The 15,577-nt window shown below is 46.9% G+C and overlaps 1 protein-coding gene across 1 annotated transcript in view; it reads right to left on the reverse strand.

The window, feature by feature from the left end:
• The window catches only part of Myrfl (myelin regulatory factor like), a 109,664-nt gene that overhangs the window by 62,155 nt on the left and 31,932 nt on the right, over positions 1-15,577 (reverse strand). Inside the window, exons 3-6 of the mRNA XM_052752885.1 lie at positions 11,161-11,228; positions 10,809-11,067; positions 10,013-10,104; positions 1,762-1,912 (exon numbers count right to left, since the gene is read on the reverse strand). Coding sequence (XP_052608845.1) covers positions 1,762-1,912; positions 10,013-10,104; positions 10,809-11,067; positions 11,161-11,228 — 570 coding nt within the window. The remainder of the gene's footprint in view (positions 1-1,761; positions 1,913-10,012; positions 10,105-10,808; positions 11,068-11,160; positions 11,229-15,577) is intronic.

The raw sequence follows: 15,577 nt of genomic DNA on the forward strand, positions 1-15,577 counted from the left end.
GTGTGTGTGTGTGTGTGTGTGTGTATGTGTGTGTGTGTGTGACTGTGTGACTGTGTGTGTATGTGTGAGTGTGTATAAGTGTCTTGTGTGTGAGTGTCTGTGTCTGTGTGTGGAGCTGTATATGTCTGTATGTGTGTGTGACTGTGTGTGTGTGTGTGAGTGTATATGTGTCTTGTGTGTGTATGTGTGTATGTCTTGCGAGTGAGTGTCTATGTGTGAGTGTCTGTGTCTATGTGAGTGTGTATGTATCTTGTGTGTATGTGAGTGAGTGTGTGTGAGTGTCTTGTGTGTGAGTGTATGTCTATGTGTCTGTGAGTGAGTGTGAATGTGTGTGAGTGTGTGTGGGTATGTGTGAGTGTCTGTGTCTGAGTGTCTTGTGTGTAAGTGTGTGTATGAATGTGTGTGTATATGACTCTGTGTCTTGTGTGTGTCTGTGTGTGTGACTGTGTGAGTCTGTATGTGTTTGTATCTGTGTGTGAGTGTGTGCATGAGTGTGTATGTATATGATTGTGTGTGTGAATGACTCTGTGTGTGTGTGTGGTCTGTCTGTGAGTGCAGGCTCTAAGTGCCAGCACATGTGAAGGCCAGAGAACAACTTTCAGGATTTGGTTCTCTCCTGCCATCTTGTGGGAGCAGGGATGGAACTCAGGACTGCTCTCAGGTGCTTCTCCCCACAAAGCCACATGGAAACACAGTTTTAAAGTCTTCTGTGAGAGAGAGAACACTTACCTTTTAAAGGCTGACTCAGATGCATGGAGACAGGAAGGCTTTACTAAAGCACACACCTGCCTGTGACAGTTCCGTACTTCAGACAGAACATTCTCTCCAAAAGGTAATCAAGGGAGGCTGACTCAGAAGCAAGGCCCAGCAGCCTCCCTGTGTTTTCTAATCGCACACAGAAGCCAGGCACAGCTGTGACATTTCAATGACATCAGCTTCCTTCTGCTACCTAGTAAACACAACCCCCCAAATCTTTTTGAACCCTTGGGCTTGACTTCTAGAAAAACATTTATTCCTGTAGCCTACCCTGGATAAGGGTTCCAGAGATAAGCTTTGATGTATTTGAGTTTGGAAAACACCAGAAAGACCCTTGAGTATGTTGCCTAGTATTTCTCATCTCCTGTTATATTTATTACTTGAAAAGTCGAGCTTCAGTCAGAGCATGTTGCCTTTGAGCACGACAACACTGATTCCCAGCACAGATCTTAGGAGTAGTCACTTGGCAACCAATTTAGTGCGCCCCAAGTATTCTACGGTATTTATACATTTACTGCAAAGCTGGGTGCTAGTTTTTTCCAGTGTTTCCTTTTTGCTTTATATTTTCTTTTTTAACGTTTATCTTGGATGCACTGTGGAGGTCAGAAGACAACTCGTAGGACTCAGTTTTCTCTTTCTACCGTGTGGGTTCCGGGGATTGAACTCCGGTCAACAAATTTGACAGCAAGCACCCTTTCCTGCTCAGCCATCTGCCCAGCCCCCCAGCTTTTCCTTTTAACTGGGCTTCTTATCCTAAGAAGAGTTCCTCTTCTGCTGACATTTAGTGGGTAAATTATAATGAGTTGGAATTACAAGCCTCGGTTCTTGAAAGCCAGGAGCCTTCATCCCAATGATTTTTTTATTTAAGATGTAAAATATAAGGGGTAGGACAGAACTTTCTCAGTGATCCACCCAATACATGGATTAAGTCCTAAGATTTAGCACGGCTCCCACACCTGACACCGAATCTCCAGTCCATCCCAAGGCATTGCTAAGACCACTTACAGTTTCTCATAATGACTGTTTAATAAGCTGTGCCAAGGAACACTTTGGTACGGCTGCCACTTCAGAGCAGGGGAGCATTGGTCCACAGGCATCCCATTGTGTCCCTCTCGGTCATGGTCCTGCACGTCAATGCCGTGAGTCCTACTTGTCACTGCAAAAACAAACGAACAGGTGAGTTAAATTATCCCTACCAGGCTGTTCCTCTAAGACTCATGGGTAGCTGCATGGAGCTGGGGATAGGGTTGTGTGTAAAGTAGGAGCTACTGAGTGCTAGGAGGCAAGAGGTGTGCCGCGGACCCAGAAAAGCCCTTTTGGGTCAGTGAGCACTAAGAAGGGTCATTGGACACCTGTGGGATCCTACTTCCTATATAGCTTGTCACTTCCTGTGTGTCTGGTCCTAGTGAAGTCTATGCCCAGCCCCAAGAGGGTAGTTACCCAGGGTTCAATCAAGATACAGCATTAACTGCTTGCATCCAGGGTGGCCATGTGACCTCATGCAATGCAAGCACAGTAGATCTCATGAAATGACCAAGATGCTTTCTCTTTCCCATAAGGTTTGAGCCTCTGAGATACATTCTCAAGAGCAGCTGGTACCATTCGGGGAGAAGAGAAAGCCCATCTGGGGATGAAGCCAGCACTGAGTCAATGGGGAAAGCAATGTTGGCATTCAGTCTTGATATGACTTGAATTCTGGGTCCTAAACTCTTGTGTCAAAGGAGCCAACAGATCTGGTTGGTTTTATGTTTGGTTTGGGTTTTGGTGGTTGAGTTAGAAGAGTGTGTGTGTGTGTGTGTGTGTGTGTGTGTGTGTGTGTGTGTGTGTGTGTGTGTTCTAAGGAAATTTAATGATTTTGGTTTCCAGCTTTACTAATTTCAGTCAACATCCTAATTCGGTACAGATCTTTGTAGCACCAAGAGTCTGTGGCTCTCAGTGATTTCAAAGATGCACAATGGAGAAAAATGTAGATTCTTCAAACTGGTGCTAGAAAAACTAGATATCTGCATGTAGAAGAACAAACTAGATCCTTATTTCTCACCCCAAATGGGTCAAGGATCTTATACTCTAAAATCACTAGAGGGAAAATGCAGTCACAGATAAGGACTTTCTCAACAGGACTCTAGTAGCTCAGAAGGAGGCCAGCATCTAGTTAGATGGGACCTCATGGGGTTAAAAGGCTTCTGAAAAGCAAAGGGAACAATCTGAGTGGAGAGATAGCTCACAGAATGGAAGAAAATCTTTGCTAGATACACATCTGACAAAGAATTAATACCCAGAACATACATAGAACTCAAGAAACCAAGTGAGAAAACTAACCACTTAATTTAAAAATTGGGCTAAGAAACTGAACCGAGAATTTACAAAAGAAGAAATACAAATAACCAATAAATATGTTTTTTAACATTTATTTATTTTATTTTATGTGGATGAGTGTTATGCCTGAGTGTGTGTGTGTGTGTGTGTGTGTGTGTGTGTGTGTGTGTGTGTGTGTTCCTTGTGCACATGGAGAGCAGAAGAGGGCATCAGACTCCCTGGAACTGGAGTTACAGATGGTTGGGAGTCACCATGTGAGGCCAGCTCCTCTATAAGAGCAACATGTGCTCTTAACTGCTAAGCCGTCTCCCCCAAAAGATGTTTTTAAAAGTGCCAGCATCCTTAGCTATCAGGAAAACAGAGTTAAACCTACTCTGAGACTCTTCTCAAGAGAACAGATGACAACAAATCCTGGGAGGTTTGTAGAGAAGGGAAACATTTATTCTCTGTTTATGAGAGAATACACTGGTACAGCTAGCATGTAAGTCAGCCCCGGAGTCATGAAAAACTAAAATGAGAATACAGTATGGTCAACTGAACCATCCCTAGGCATGTCCCCAAAGAGCTCTATATCCTACCACAGAGAGACTTGCACATGCATGCTTATTTCTCCTCTGTATCACAATAGCAAGGAGGTGAAATCAGCCTTGGTGTTCATCAACTAGTATATGGATAATGAAAATGCGGCCCATATATAGAATAGAATTCTATTCAGTAGTAAATAAAAATAAAAAATTGAAAGGAAGATGGATGGGACTAGAATATACTATATAAAGAGAGTTAACCCAGATTTAGAAAGATGAATGTCACAAGTTTGCTTTCATATGAAGATCCTATTTTCTAATTTTTATACATGTGTATTTGTGTGCGCCGCGGAGGGTGCAGAGGCAGTGAAGCTGGAAAAGATCCTACGGAAGAGAGGAAATGAAGCTTGAGGGATGGTAGCAGAACTCATGTGAGATGACGCTGGGGTGAAATGGTGTAAGGGGGTGGGGCCGAAAGGTGAGTGAGAGGCCGAGAGCCAATCAAAACTAGGGATGTGTAAAAGGCTATAAAGAAGCTTATTTTCAAAGGGGACTGGAGAGATGGCTCGGTGGTTAAGAGCGCATACTTCTCCAGAGAACCTAAGTTTGGTTCCCAGCACTCATGTCAGGCAGCACATCTGTAACTCCAGTTCCAGGGCATCTGTAACTCCATCTGTAACTCCAGTTCCAGGGCATCTGACGCCCTCTTCTGGCCCCTGTGGGCACCTGCACTCATGGTCACATACACACACCTATACACAATTAAAAATTACATATATAATAATTTATATTTATGTATATATTTTATACACGTGTATAATAATTATACATATAATATTATATACACGTATTATATATATAAGTATATATATACTTATATATACATATATATGTGTGTATATATATATATATATATATATATATATATATATATATATATATATCTTGAACAGAGGTTAAATTATATGGACAGATACAGTTGACCCAAGAAGCCATGCATTATTAAATGCAAACCCCAGTGCTAGGGGTGGGTTACTTTCCCCTGGGCTGTTGGCCAAGGAGGCCCCCAAGATTGCCAAATCAATACATGCAATTGTAACTGCTACTGGTTACCCACCAAAAGTGGTTGGTAAGACCTGCTGCTAAAGGTACCACATTCTCTAGTCCCAGGACATAAAGGAATTAATCCGATCCAGACTGGAAATTTCCTCTCTGCTGGCTAGCCCACACAGCACCAGAAGATGTTATGCTAACTCCTGGGGAAGGATTGACCATCAATAGTCGTGTTCAATGTGGACCCTGAAAGCAACACCACCAACCAGCTGGGCAAGACGCACCCCTTGTACAACAGTGTCAAGTCTGTGCTGGGAGTAAACAATCACTTTCTGCTTAGGTTTGAGGCCTATTCCACAGGAGGGAATTCGCTTCTGACACTGTAAACCTGGTCAAAAGTCCACAGCTAGGGAGGCCACAGGCCCTAAGAGGGAGTCTACCACAGTTACTTTGCTAAATGGGCATGATCTGCCCATCCAATTGTCTTCTAAATAATCATGGCTATGTTCACTGGCGGCAGCGGCTGTCAGCGGCGGCCAGGGGAGCTTCTTTCTGCAGTGGTCAGTGGTGACCACAGAGATGCATACATAGTCACAGTGACAAGAATAAATAACTGCTGCCTGCTCGGCTATAAATGAGATTTCCATATCACCTCCTCCAAGGCTCAGAGGACGCTACAGAAGAGAGGAAAGAAAGAACATCAGGCCAGAGGATGGGGTGGAATATTGTAGAACCCTGCGTTCTGGGTATGACATGGCCATTGCTCTCTTGAGCTCATCTTGAGCCACTGTGATTATCTGAACAAGACTGGGGCCATCAATCTCCTGTCATGGAGTGGGACATAGCTCACAAAACTCGTATGCAATTAGTGGTTGGTAGGAGAGGGTGAGACATTTTCTTCAGTGTTGTGACTATTGGTAAGATGTCTGTATTTTATAAGAGACACTAGTGAAAAATCATTGGGTCATCAAGATAAATAAATAAATAAGGACAGAGGACTGGTTGGTGAGAGGAAGGGGATCCGCAGGTTGTGGGACACCCTGCCTGACATCAGGAATGAGATAGCGGGCCTTGGTAAGATCAGGTGGGGCTGTCAGCAGTGACATGGGGGCGGAACATTAGCATCTACAGAATGTGCCACCAGCCCATAGCTTGGGGAATGTAAGAGAAAGGGTCTGTGTTTTCCTTTAACTCATCTAATTCTCATTTCCTTATCCTCCCATAAAACAGAGTGGCTTCAAGTTGCTTTGCACCCCAAATGTCACAGAAAATGTACTTTCTTGGGAGAGTGGTACCAAATGTCTCCTAAGAAAGCGTATGATTTGGGGTGTTGTTAGACTTCTCATCTGAGGATACAATGCTGGAACTCCTCACGTCCTCACTCTCCCAACTGCCTTCAGGCTCGAAACAGAGGCTGCCCACGCTTCTCCTTCCATCCAAGCCTGTCCTGGGCTGTGTATCACACTTTCACTCCAAAAGGAGAAACATCCAGGAAAAAGGTGACGCTCTCCGAGCTTCAGTGGAACCACCGCATGCTTCCTCCTGTGTTACTGAAGTGACTCAGTGAGGCCCTGTCTGCTCAGTGTCTGCCACTGTGAGCATTTAAACAGAACTGCCTGTGGTATTGTTAATGTCTGTTATTCCTATGAAGCTTGGGAAATACTCCCGATCCTAAAGTGACTCTATCTGGTGTCTTGACTGGAGGCAACTAATTAGCTTCTACTCACTCACATGTGGGAACAAGGTCAGTGGACCCAGGTGGACCCAAAGACCAACTCTGCTCCTTCCAGCCTTCACTGAAAGAGAATGCCAGAGGGAGTTCAGTGCCAACAACATGGGAGTTATCATTAAAGATAAAGGCATTTCCTGCCTTTCCCCATCAAAATGTAAAGGAGTCCCAGTGGCCATGCTGGGGTGGGTTAGTCCTAGCTTCCCAAGGTCGATGCTGGGATCCATTTTTTTTGTTTGTTTGTTTTTGTTTTTGTTTTTCGAGACAGGGTTTCTCTGTGTAGCTTTGCGCCTTTCCTGGAACTCACTTGGTAGCCCAGGCTGGCCTCGAACTCACAGAGATCCGCCTGGCTCTGCCTCCCGAGTGCTGGGATTAAAGGCGTGCGCCACCACCAGCAGTCTTATTACTTCTAATAACCAGCCCTTGGCACATTTTGCACCCTGAGGACTGCCCCAGAGCTGGCTTTTCACCAACTCCTAAAGTCACCTCCGAGGTGAGAAGCCCCTTTTTCGATAGAGGTCTTTGAAGTTTAGTTGACATTAGCACACTTTTTAAACTTCTTTATATGTATGTCTACTGTATAACCACCATCAGCTCAAGCAACTGGATTAGCCTTCTCGGAGATTCACACATATCCCTTCTGATAACCACCACTGTCTTGCACTCTGACAGCACAGAGAAATTTGTAGAGATGGGGTAGCAGGAATGGGGTGTTGCCCAGTGGTAGAGTGCTTACATGAACAAGGTGCAGGTCCCATCCCCAGCACCAGTATCAGAAAGAAGGAAGTGGAGCAGGGAAAGAGGGAGGGGGGGAAGGGAGGAGGGGAGAGGAGAGAGAGAACATAATATAGTAATATCGGTGTTGGCATCTTTTTGTTTTGTTTTGGTTTGTTTTTCGAGACAAGGTTTCTCTGTGTAGCTTTGGTGCCTGTCCTGGATCTCACTCTGTAGACCAGGCTGGCCTCAAACTCATGGAGGTTCACCTGGCTCTGCTTCTTGAGTGCTGGGATTAAAGGCGTGAGCCACCACGCATGGCTTGTGTTGGCATCTTTTACCCACCAGTGTAGGCTTCTCCTTCCTGCCAAGTGGTATAAGGGTCTATGGTCTCTGCAACCCCAAATCAAACAGCACAAGATGTATACCAAAACGGCATAGCTAAGTCATTTGTGTTTCTTTTTCTTTTCTTTTCTTTTCTTTCTTTTGTGTCCTGGAAATTGCTTGTTTTTCATTCTCAAACAGTCATCTGGAACCAATTACCTCTAGCCAGCTTTTCAGTGACCTTTAAAGGGGACTTAAGGGATCCAGGAGTTCCTACCTGCTGGGACATTTCAGCTGCTCTTCAGAGCTTCCTTTGAAGAAGGTGAAAAAAAAATCAATGTCCATTCTAAGACAGTGGCAGAAAACCATCACAGGATGAAGCTTTAACTCTGGAATGGCCAACACTAATTGAGCAGCAACCTGGCCCTTTGAGGAAGAAACTCTTGGAAGATCTGACTGGCTTGCTAGGCATCACCCAGGCAGCTGGGACGTCCGCAGAACAGTGGACAGATCAGTGTATATGTTCTAGCTGTGGGCTAAATGCCAGGATCCCTGAAGAAACTAGGGTGACCTTGCACAGAAAGGTAGAGAGAGGGTTCTACATCCAAAAGCAGGGCTTTAACAAGCATTCTGTGCATCAATGGTTGGGGAGAAAGGTCTCACTGCTAGTGCCCCCGGATCAGTAAGAAAGGAAACAAGGCAGGAAGAGGGTCAAGGCTCAGCTCATACAGAATGTCCAGTGCAATTCTAGCATTTGCACTCTCAGGGATGACGACCACCACATGTGGGACTTGACTGCGAAGGTGATGTCATTATCCACAGAAGCAAACAACAAAGCCACGGACACATGTGCCCACGCCGCAACTGAAGCCAACTGTCTCTGGAAGGGTCCTCTCCCACCACGGGGTTATTTAAGTCAAAGACAGCAACCCCAGCTAGTAGGAAGCAAGAGGCACCTCTTTTTGGAGCATGGATCATGAGAGTTTGGGGACAAGAATAGGGGGGGGGGGGTGCCTAGAGGAGATCCTGGGCTTCTCACAAAACTGACTCCTGGAGACAGAATATGGATTTATACACTGAATTTGGGGCACTGTTCACGCTGCATGCATTTGAATGTTTACAGTGGCAAGCAGAATAGGCCTGGAGTATTATCCCTTTTCCCAAAAATTCTAACCGTTCCCCTTCAGATTCCAAAAGACCAAGCTATTCCCAACTCCATCACTTTAAGCTCAAAACAGATGTGCTACTCGTTATATAAGGTAAATAACTAGGAGGCTGACCACTTTCGGCATTGGGTGGTTTTGTTTGCTGTGGGATGGTCTGTATGTCAAGTGTGTTGCTCTGACTGGTCAATAAATAAATCACTGATTGGCCAGTGGCCAGGCAGGAAGTATAGGCGGGACAAGGAGGAGAATAAAGCTGGGAAGTGGAAGGCTAAGTCAGAGAGACACTGCCAGCCGCCACGATGACAAGCAGCATGTGAAGATGCCGGTGAGCCACAAGCCACGTGGCAAGGTACAGATTTATAGAAATGGATTCATTTAAGCTGTAAGAAAAGTTAGCAAGAAGCCTGCCATGGCCATACAGTTTGTAACCAATATAAGTCTCTGTGTTTACTTGGTCGGGTTTGAGCAGCTGTGGGACTGGCAGGTGAGAGAGATTTGTCCTGACTGTGGGCCAGGCAGGAAAACTCTAGCTACATTTGTTTGTTTGTTTTCTCAAGTTTATGTGTGTGGTGTGCAGTGTGTATACATATCCACAGGTGTGCAGATACATGTGTTGTATGTGTACATGTGGAGGCCTGAGGTTGGTCTGGGGAGTCTTCCCCCATTGCTCCCCACCTCCCTCGCTGAGGTAGGGTCTCTCAGGGGAACCCAGAGCTTGACCATATGGATGTCCTGTCTGGCCAGCTTGCTGCGGGGATCAACTGTCTTCACATTTGGAGCACTGGAGATGTAGGCTGGCTGCCATAGCCGTCTGGCATTTCTGTGCGTTCTGGGGATCTGAACTCAGGTCCTCAAGCATGCAGTGTGAAGCCCAAACGCTCTAACCACTGGGCCATCTTCCCCGGCCTGACATCGGATGTTGCTAATGAAATACTTCTGCAATAACTTTACAAATTCTCAAGCTCTATGAGGAAGCATCCAATTTGATAGGAGCGATGGGAACGCTCAACTTGCCCCCCACCGCTCAGATCCCAGCTCAGACTCACTGAGCTAGGCCTGCATTTTACAAAGATCCCGAGTCAACTCTAATAAAGTTACAGAGGGTCTGGAGGAAAGGAGCAGCAGCTCTGGATGTACCACTCGCCCAGGCTTGGAGCCTGCATCCTGAGACACGTTCCTCCTGAAATACAAACGCTAGAGTTTTTACCTACACGAGGGAGAGACAACAGCTACTGTCCCTGGGGGCGCTTGTGTGGCTGACCTACACAAAAAGCTACATCAAGAGGGTGGAAGACAATCCCGGAGCCCGCTATGGCTCCTCTATGGGAGGGGACATGGCTGTGCGGGCTGCAGAGAGGCAGGTCAAAAGCCTCAACACCACAGCCAAGGCTTTCACGTCTTGGCTTTGACACACAGCCCCGCTTGCTCACTTGGACTGAAGTGGTGGGCCCACACGCGGCCATCCCCGGAGTCCTCTCGGATCTGCGCATGCTTTCTCTTCTTTGTCGGAGGCAACGAGGCTCTAAAGAAACCGAAAGGTTGGTTAGCACCTTGGCTCGTTGCACGAAAACAAACTGAATTTCCCAGATCTTTGCTCTCTGGTTTCCTTAGTCTAATCCCAATTCTTTCAGGGTTTTTGGGGTTTGTTTTTTTTGGGGGGGGCGCTACTGTTCTGAAATTGTGTCTTTCTATGTTCAACCGATCTAAGATCCGCCTGCCTGAAAGATAAACTGGCCATAGTTTCAAAGCGGAGAAGATCCAGACTGAGCATTCAGGTGAGGACATGTTACATCTGAGAATTCCCTTCTCGTGGGACTTTGACACAGTCACCAGTGGCCCTGGCTTTTCGGAGAAGGGAGGAAGAGAGGCCAGAAAAGAGGAGCAAAGAGAAGAAGACTTGATTGACCGTTATGGGAGAACTAACTCATTCTCAAACTGCCCTGAGTCCCTCGGCGGGAGGGAGGCAGCGTAAGAAAGCAGTACTTCGTCTCGCCACCTGGGGCTGTTCTAGCATTCCTGACATTTTGACTTTTTGTTGGACGAGGACCTTGAGTGGAGGGGATTTCTAATGAAAACTGTCTAAGCCAAGAGCATCAAGGGCCTCATCGTGGTCCTGTGTGCGTCTCCACACTGCCACCTGCTGGACAGGCTGCGGCGGTCCCTCCTGGGCACTCCAGCTGTGGATGCTGAGGAGGTGGGCTCATCATGAAGTATCTTATCCTTTACCCAGGAACGTGGTACAGAGGCTGCTGACGGTAAGGGCAACTCATGCCCAGATGGGAAGGCCCGGTTTGGTGGCGGGGGGTGGCGGGGGGTCTGGAGTCCAGGTAGCCGTTGTGAAAGCTGCTGTGGGTTTGGCTGGACACGCTCTGCGGTGGGTGCTCAGGCGGCACCCCCGGTGTGGTGGTGGTGGTGGTGGTGATGGAGTGCAGGAAGGTGGCGGGCATCCTGCCCGCTGCAGGCCTCGGGGTCCCGCAGCACGCGCCTGCGGGGAAGACAGGAGCGACAGGTGCCTCTCAGTCACACCACCCGGTCTGGAGTCAACCGTGCAAAGGTGCTATGTGGACGGACGACTCACCTTTGACCTGTGGGGGAGAGCGTGGGTCCGATGCAGAATAGGGCGGGGTGTCAGGGAGCTGCCGTTGCCTGGGGGTTAGAAATACTGCTTTTTTGTTTTTGCTCTGTTTCATCCTGTTTTAGTCTCCAACGGGAGGCAGCCCTCTGTGTACAGCATCACGGGGAGAAGAAAGAAAGCTGAGCTCCTCCAACTCCTCCAGTGTGAGTGGCTGGACTTTTGAGTCCCAGCTCTTCACCCCGCCAGGCCTCCGCCCCGCCCCCTACAAAATGTCAATCACGACCACACACTCTTCACAGTTTTGGGAGAATTGGGGAAGCGTCCACCAAGCCTGTACTGTAATGCTCCGAAATTTAGTGTTCAAAAGAGCGCAAAATGCTGTCACGGAAGCGAGCAGAGGTCTTCCGTCCATTAAGTGTGGGGCATCCCAAGCTCTTGGAAGGAACTCAAGGGTTCCACAAAAGGAATATGTAAAGAGAAAAAAAGATTCCGGTAAAATGCAAAGACGAGAAGAGTTTGTTTTCATCATTCACTGTTTGGGGGTGTCGGGGAGGGAGAATGGAGAAGCAGCGGGGTTGGGATACAATGACACGTATATGTGAAAAATGACATGATTGATGGCCGTTACTTTGTAAGCAAATTTTAAAAAGTAATTTTTAAATATAGAAGTTTTTTAAAAAAAAACTTTTTACCCTCAGATTGGTTCTTTTAAAATTTATTCTCCCCCTATTAATAAGGAAGAGTGAATATTTATCTTTATCAAGGTAAAGGAATCCACAGGCATAAAAACCAAAAGGTTTAGAGTACCTGGACTTAGCCCACCACAGACTGCATTTCAGTAACACGGTGGCGGATGAGATTGGATGGCGGGACTGAATTAACAGAGACTGTCTGGGTATGGAAGAGGGGGCATCAGGGCACAACAAGGAAAAATCCCGTCAAACAAAGCTCAAAACACAGCTCGGGACACTATCGTCACCTGAAGCTTCAAACCCAGAAGTGTGGAGCTGGACATAGAATTGGTTGGAGGAATAAGGAACGACTGGACCCTGAGGTCAGTCCCCACTCCCCACTCCACAGTTGGAGGAGGAGGTTCTCTGAGGAAATGGAGCCAGGGAGACTGTGGTACAGGGTGACCAGACACACTCAAGACGGCAGGGATGAACATGAAAGGGTTCACTACAAACTAAATATTGAGGCTGCGGACACATCTCAGTGTGGAGAGCTCGCTTAGCATGTGGTGGGCACTGGGTTCTATCCCCAGCCCTCCAAAGGAAAGGAAATGTGAACGCTAAACTATAAGACCCTTTCCCGGTCCTGCTTTTCACACATCTCAGCAGGTTTAAAACAAGTAAGGACCTGGAATATTACTGAAGGAACACTGAATGTGCTTGTGGATAAGGAGGGGGCACAATCTTATAATAATTTGTGATGCAAAAAAATTTTATGTGTATGTGTATATGAGTGCATGTATGTGTGCGTGTGTGTGTATGTATGTATGAATGTGTTTGTATGTATGTATGAGTGTGTGTGTATATCTATGCATGAGCATGCGTGTGTGTGTGTGTGTGTGTGTGTGTGTGTGTGTGTGTGTGTGTGTGTGTGTGTAGGCCAGAAGAAGATGTCAGATTCCTGGGAGCTAGAGTTACAGGTAGCTGTGAACTACCTGATGTACATGCTAGGACAGGAACTCGCGCCCTCAGATGGCCACTGATCCATCTCTCTCCTATGCCCTCCCCTATTTTAGTCATTTTAATTGGAAATCAATGGCCATCCCTAGCTGATCACAATGCAGTGAAGCCCACCTTTGAACATGACGGCTTGCATGCAGGACTCGTACAGAATAATGAAACAGCGCATACGGCCAGAAAGCCTGTGACATTAAAACCAGAGCAGCCACCAGATCAGAACTGCAGGACAGTCACCAACAGCTTTCCACCAGATCAGGACTGCGGCAGAGTCGCCAACAGCTTTCCCACCTCTGAGCGGTAAACTCCTGTCTGACCCGGTCCTCCAGCTGGTGGGAGCGTAAAGCTCTGGGAGGGCATAACTACCTAGGGATGCTGGGAAGTGGACAAGAGCACGGGATTCTGGAGAGCCAGAGACTTAGAGGATGGTAATGGCTGGCACTGACTGTCTATTTACAGCTCTTAACTGACCAAAGTTGAACCACAGAGCAACTAAAACCCCAATACAAATTCAGTCTTTCGGGCCTGAAGAACCAGAAAAGAGACTGTGGAACAAACACACATGTTAAAAATTTAATGGGGACTCTTGGGAAAGAGAGAAGAAACCCCAGAGTCAGTGCATAACTGGGCCACATCTCCTGCTGGTCACTATGCTGTTGCGTGGTGTGGTGGGGAACTGAAATGTGAACCAGTCCTCAAGGGAGTACCTACTACAGCTGGTGTCTGAGCAGAATAAACGCCGGTCAAAACAAAAGTTATTCACTGTTCAGAGAAGTGGATGGGACGGGCGGCGGTGGCGCACACCTTTAATCCCAGCACTCGGGAGGCAGGGGCAGGCGGATCTCTGTGAGTTCGAGGCCAGCCTGGGCTACAGAATGAGCTCCAGGACAGGCACCAAAACTATACAGGGAAACCCTGTCGAGAGAGAGAGAGAGAGAGAGAGAGAGAGAGAGAGAGAGAGAGAGAGAGAGAGAGAAGTGGACGAGCCCCTGCATCCAGCGACTGCAATGTGAGTTGGTGGTTTTCAACTGATTTTAAGTTTTCTGTGTCTTCCTCAGTTTGCCGCCCTCCAAATTCAGCATGGCCACGCCTTTACCTTACTCCATAGCAAGTCAGCCCAGGCTCAGTGCATTGCACCTGTTTAGAGAAATGTTATGGTTCTTTTCAGGGAATTTACACGAAGAATTCATGAGCACTATGTTCAAAACTAGACAAATGGTCAAAGAACAAAGGCGTTGATGATGCACATGTTTGTTTGGAGTTAATCTGGGCTGTAAGTCTCTCCCTCCTCATGATCACGGGGTCAAGGACCCCGGCTGCACACAGTAGGCTCTTTGGGGCCTTTGTGCTCTGATTTTGTCTCTTATGTCAAAGGGATTTCCAGAAACCAGAGAGTGATGGACACATGGGTCTCTCTCTGAGTGGTTAATATGGTCTCTGGCTTCTGGAGCAGGTGACTGTGGAAACAAACATCAAGAGATTCTTAGCAGCTGGCAAAAAAAAAAAAAAAAATGTACCAATTTGCCTTATAATCTCTTTCCTTTTGGACACACACTCTGCCTTTGTCTTTTGGAGGATTAATGGACAGATGCAATCTTCTGGAGGTTGGGGGCTACACAAAGCATGAGGAGACCAGAGAGACTTTACCTTCCAGTAGCTGAGATCATATGTTCGTGTGCTGTCCGTGTGCTGCCCCCAAAGCAGCCACTATTGCTCTCAGATGGCAAGTCTGATGGAGTCCTAGACTTACTGACTGCACACCAAGCTAATGACTCCGTGAGAAACCATGCAGGACCCACACGCATCACAACATGATCTTCACGTGACTATCCTGGTAAGACTATAAACAAGTCAGTACCCAGTTCCCGGTTTTCCGCACTGACTCCCCTGCCTATGCCTCCACACACATCAGCTGTACATCTCTAAGGCCCCACAGTGAGCATAGCTCAGCCCAGCACCTGCTCCAGATCTGGAACTCCATAAATATGAAAGATTTAAAAAAAAAAAAAACATGAATATGCTGTGTATGTAAATTCATGTATCAAGAGAGGGCTGTTATCACTACCAGTCTGAAATAGTAACCTTCCCCCACCCCTCACTTCCTGCTTCTCTTACTTCCTCTAACGTGCCTTCATCTCACTAAAGGACTCCAGACACCTGCCATTGTCTCTCTGTTCCCACTGGAGAGGCCTGACAGTCACTTATGGCGTGCCAAGAGTGAGGAAAAGGAAACGGCTTACCCCCAGGGCCAGCAACAAGGAAATGCACTGTCTGCAGAGAATTTCAAATCCACACTGAAGCCTATAAGGAGTCGATCTGCTTTTTATGACTTTCCAAACGCATCACCAGTCCTGGAGGGGGACAAAACTGGGTGCCCTGCCAGGACAAACTGCTCTTTGCCCTGGGTAACCTCTCAATGAAGAATCCATCGGCTTCATTCATGGTCGTATCTCATGCCCCAACCATAAAGGAGCTGTTACAGATGATGTTTCCTGTAATCTTAACGTGCACGATTTATCTCCCCCATGAGGACCTCCATGTTAAAGATGTATCTCAACAGTATGTGTGCACTGCTCCAGAGTACCCCCCTGAGGTAAATACTTGCCCAAGTGCAATTAGAGCTTGTAACTACTCCCCCAGAATTAAGATTTTTAAACAATGGCTCTGAAGACATATCAGTGGCTAAGATATCCCAAGAAAGCCATCTCATGACAGGACAGCAAGAAACACAA

The sequence above is a fragment of the Peromyscus californicus genome, unplaced genomic scaffold (genome assembly GCF_007827085.1).
Source record: "Peromyscus californicus insignis strain IS unplaced genomic scaffold, ASM782708v3 Scaffold_24__1_contigs__length_46423439, whole genome shotgun sequence".
NCBI lineage: Eukaryota > Metazoa > Chordata > Mammalia > Rodentia > Cricetidae > Peromyscus > Peromyscus californicus.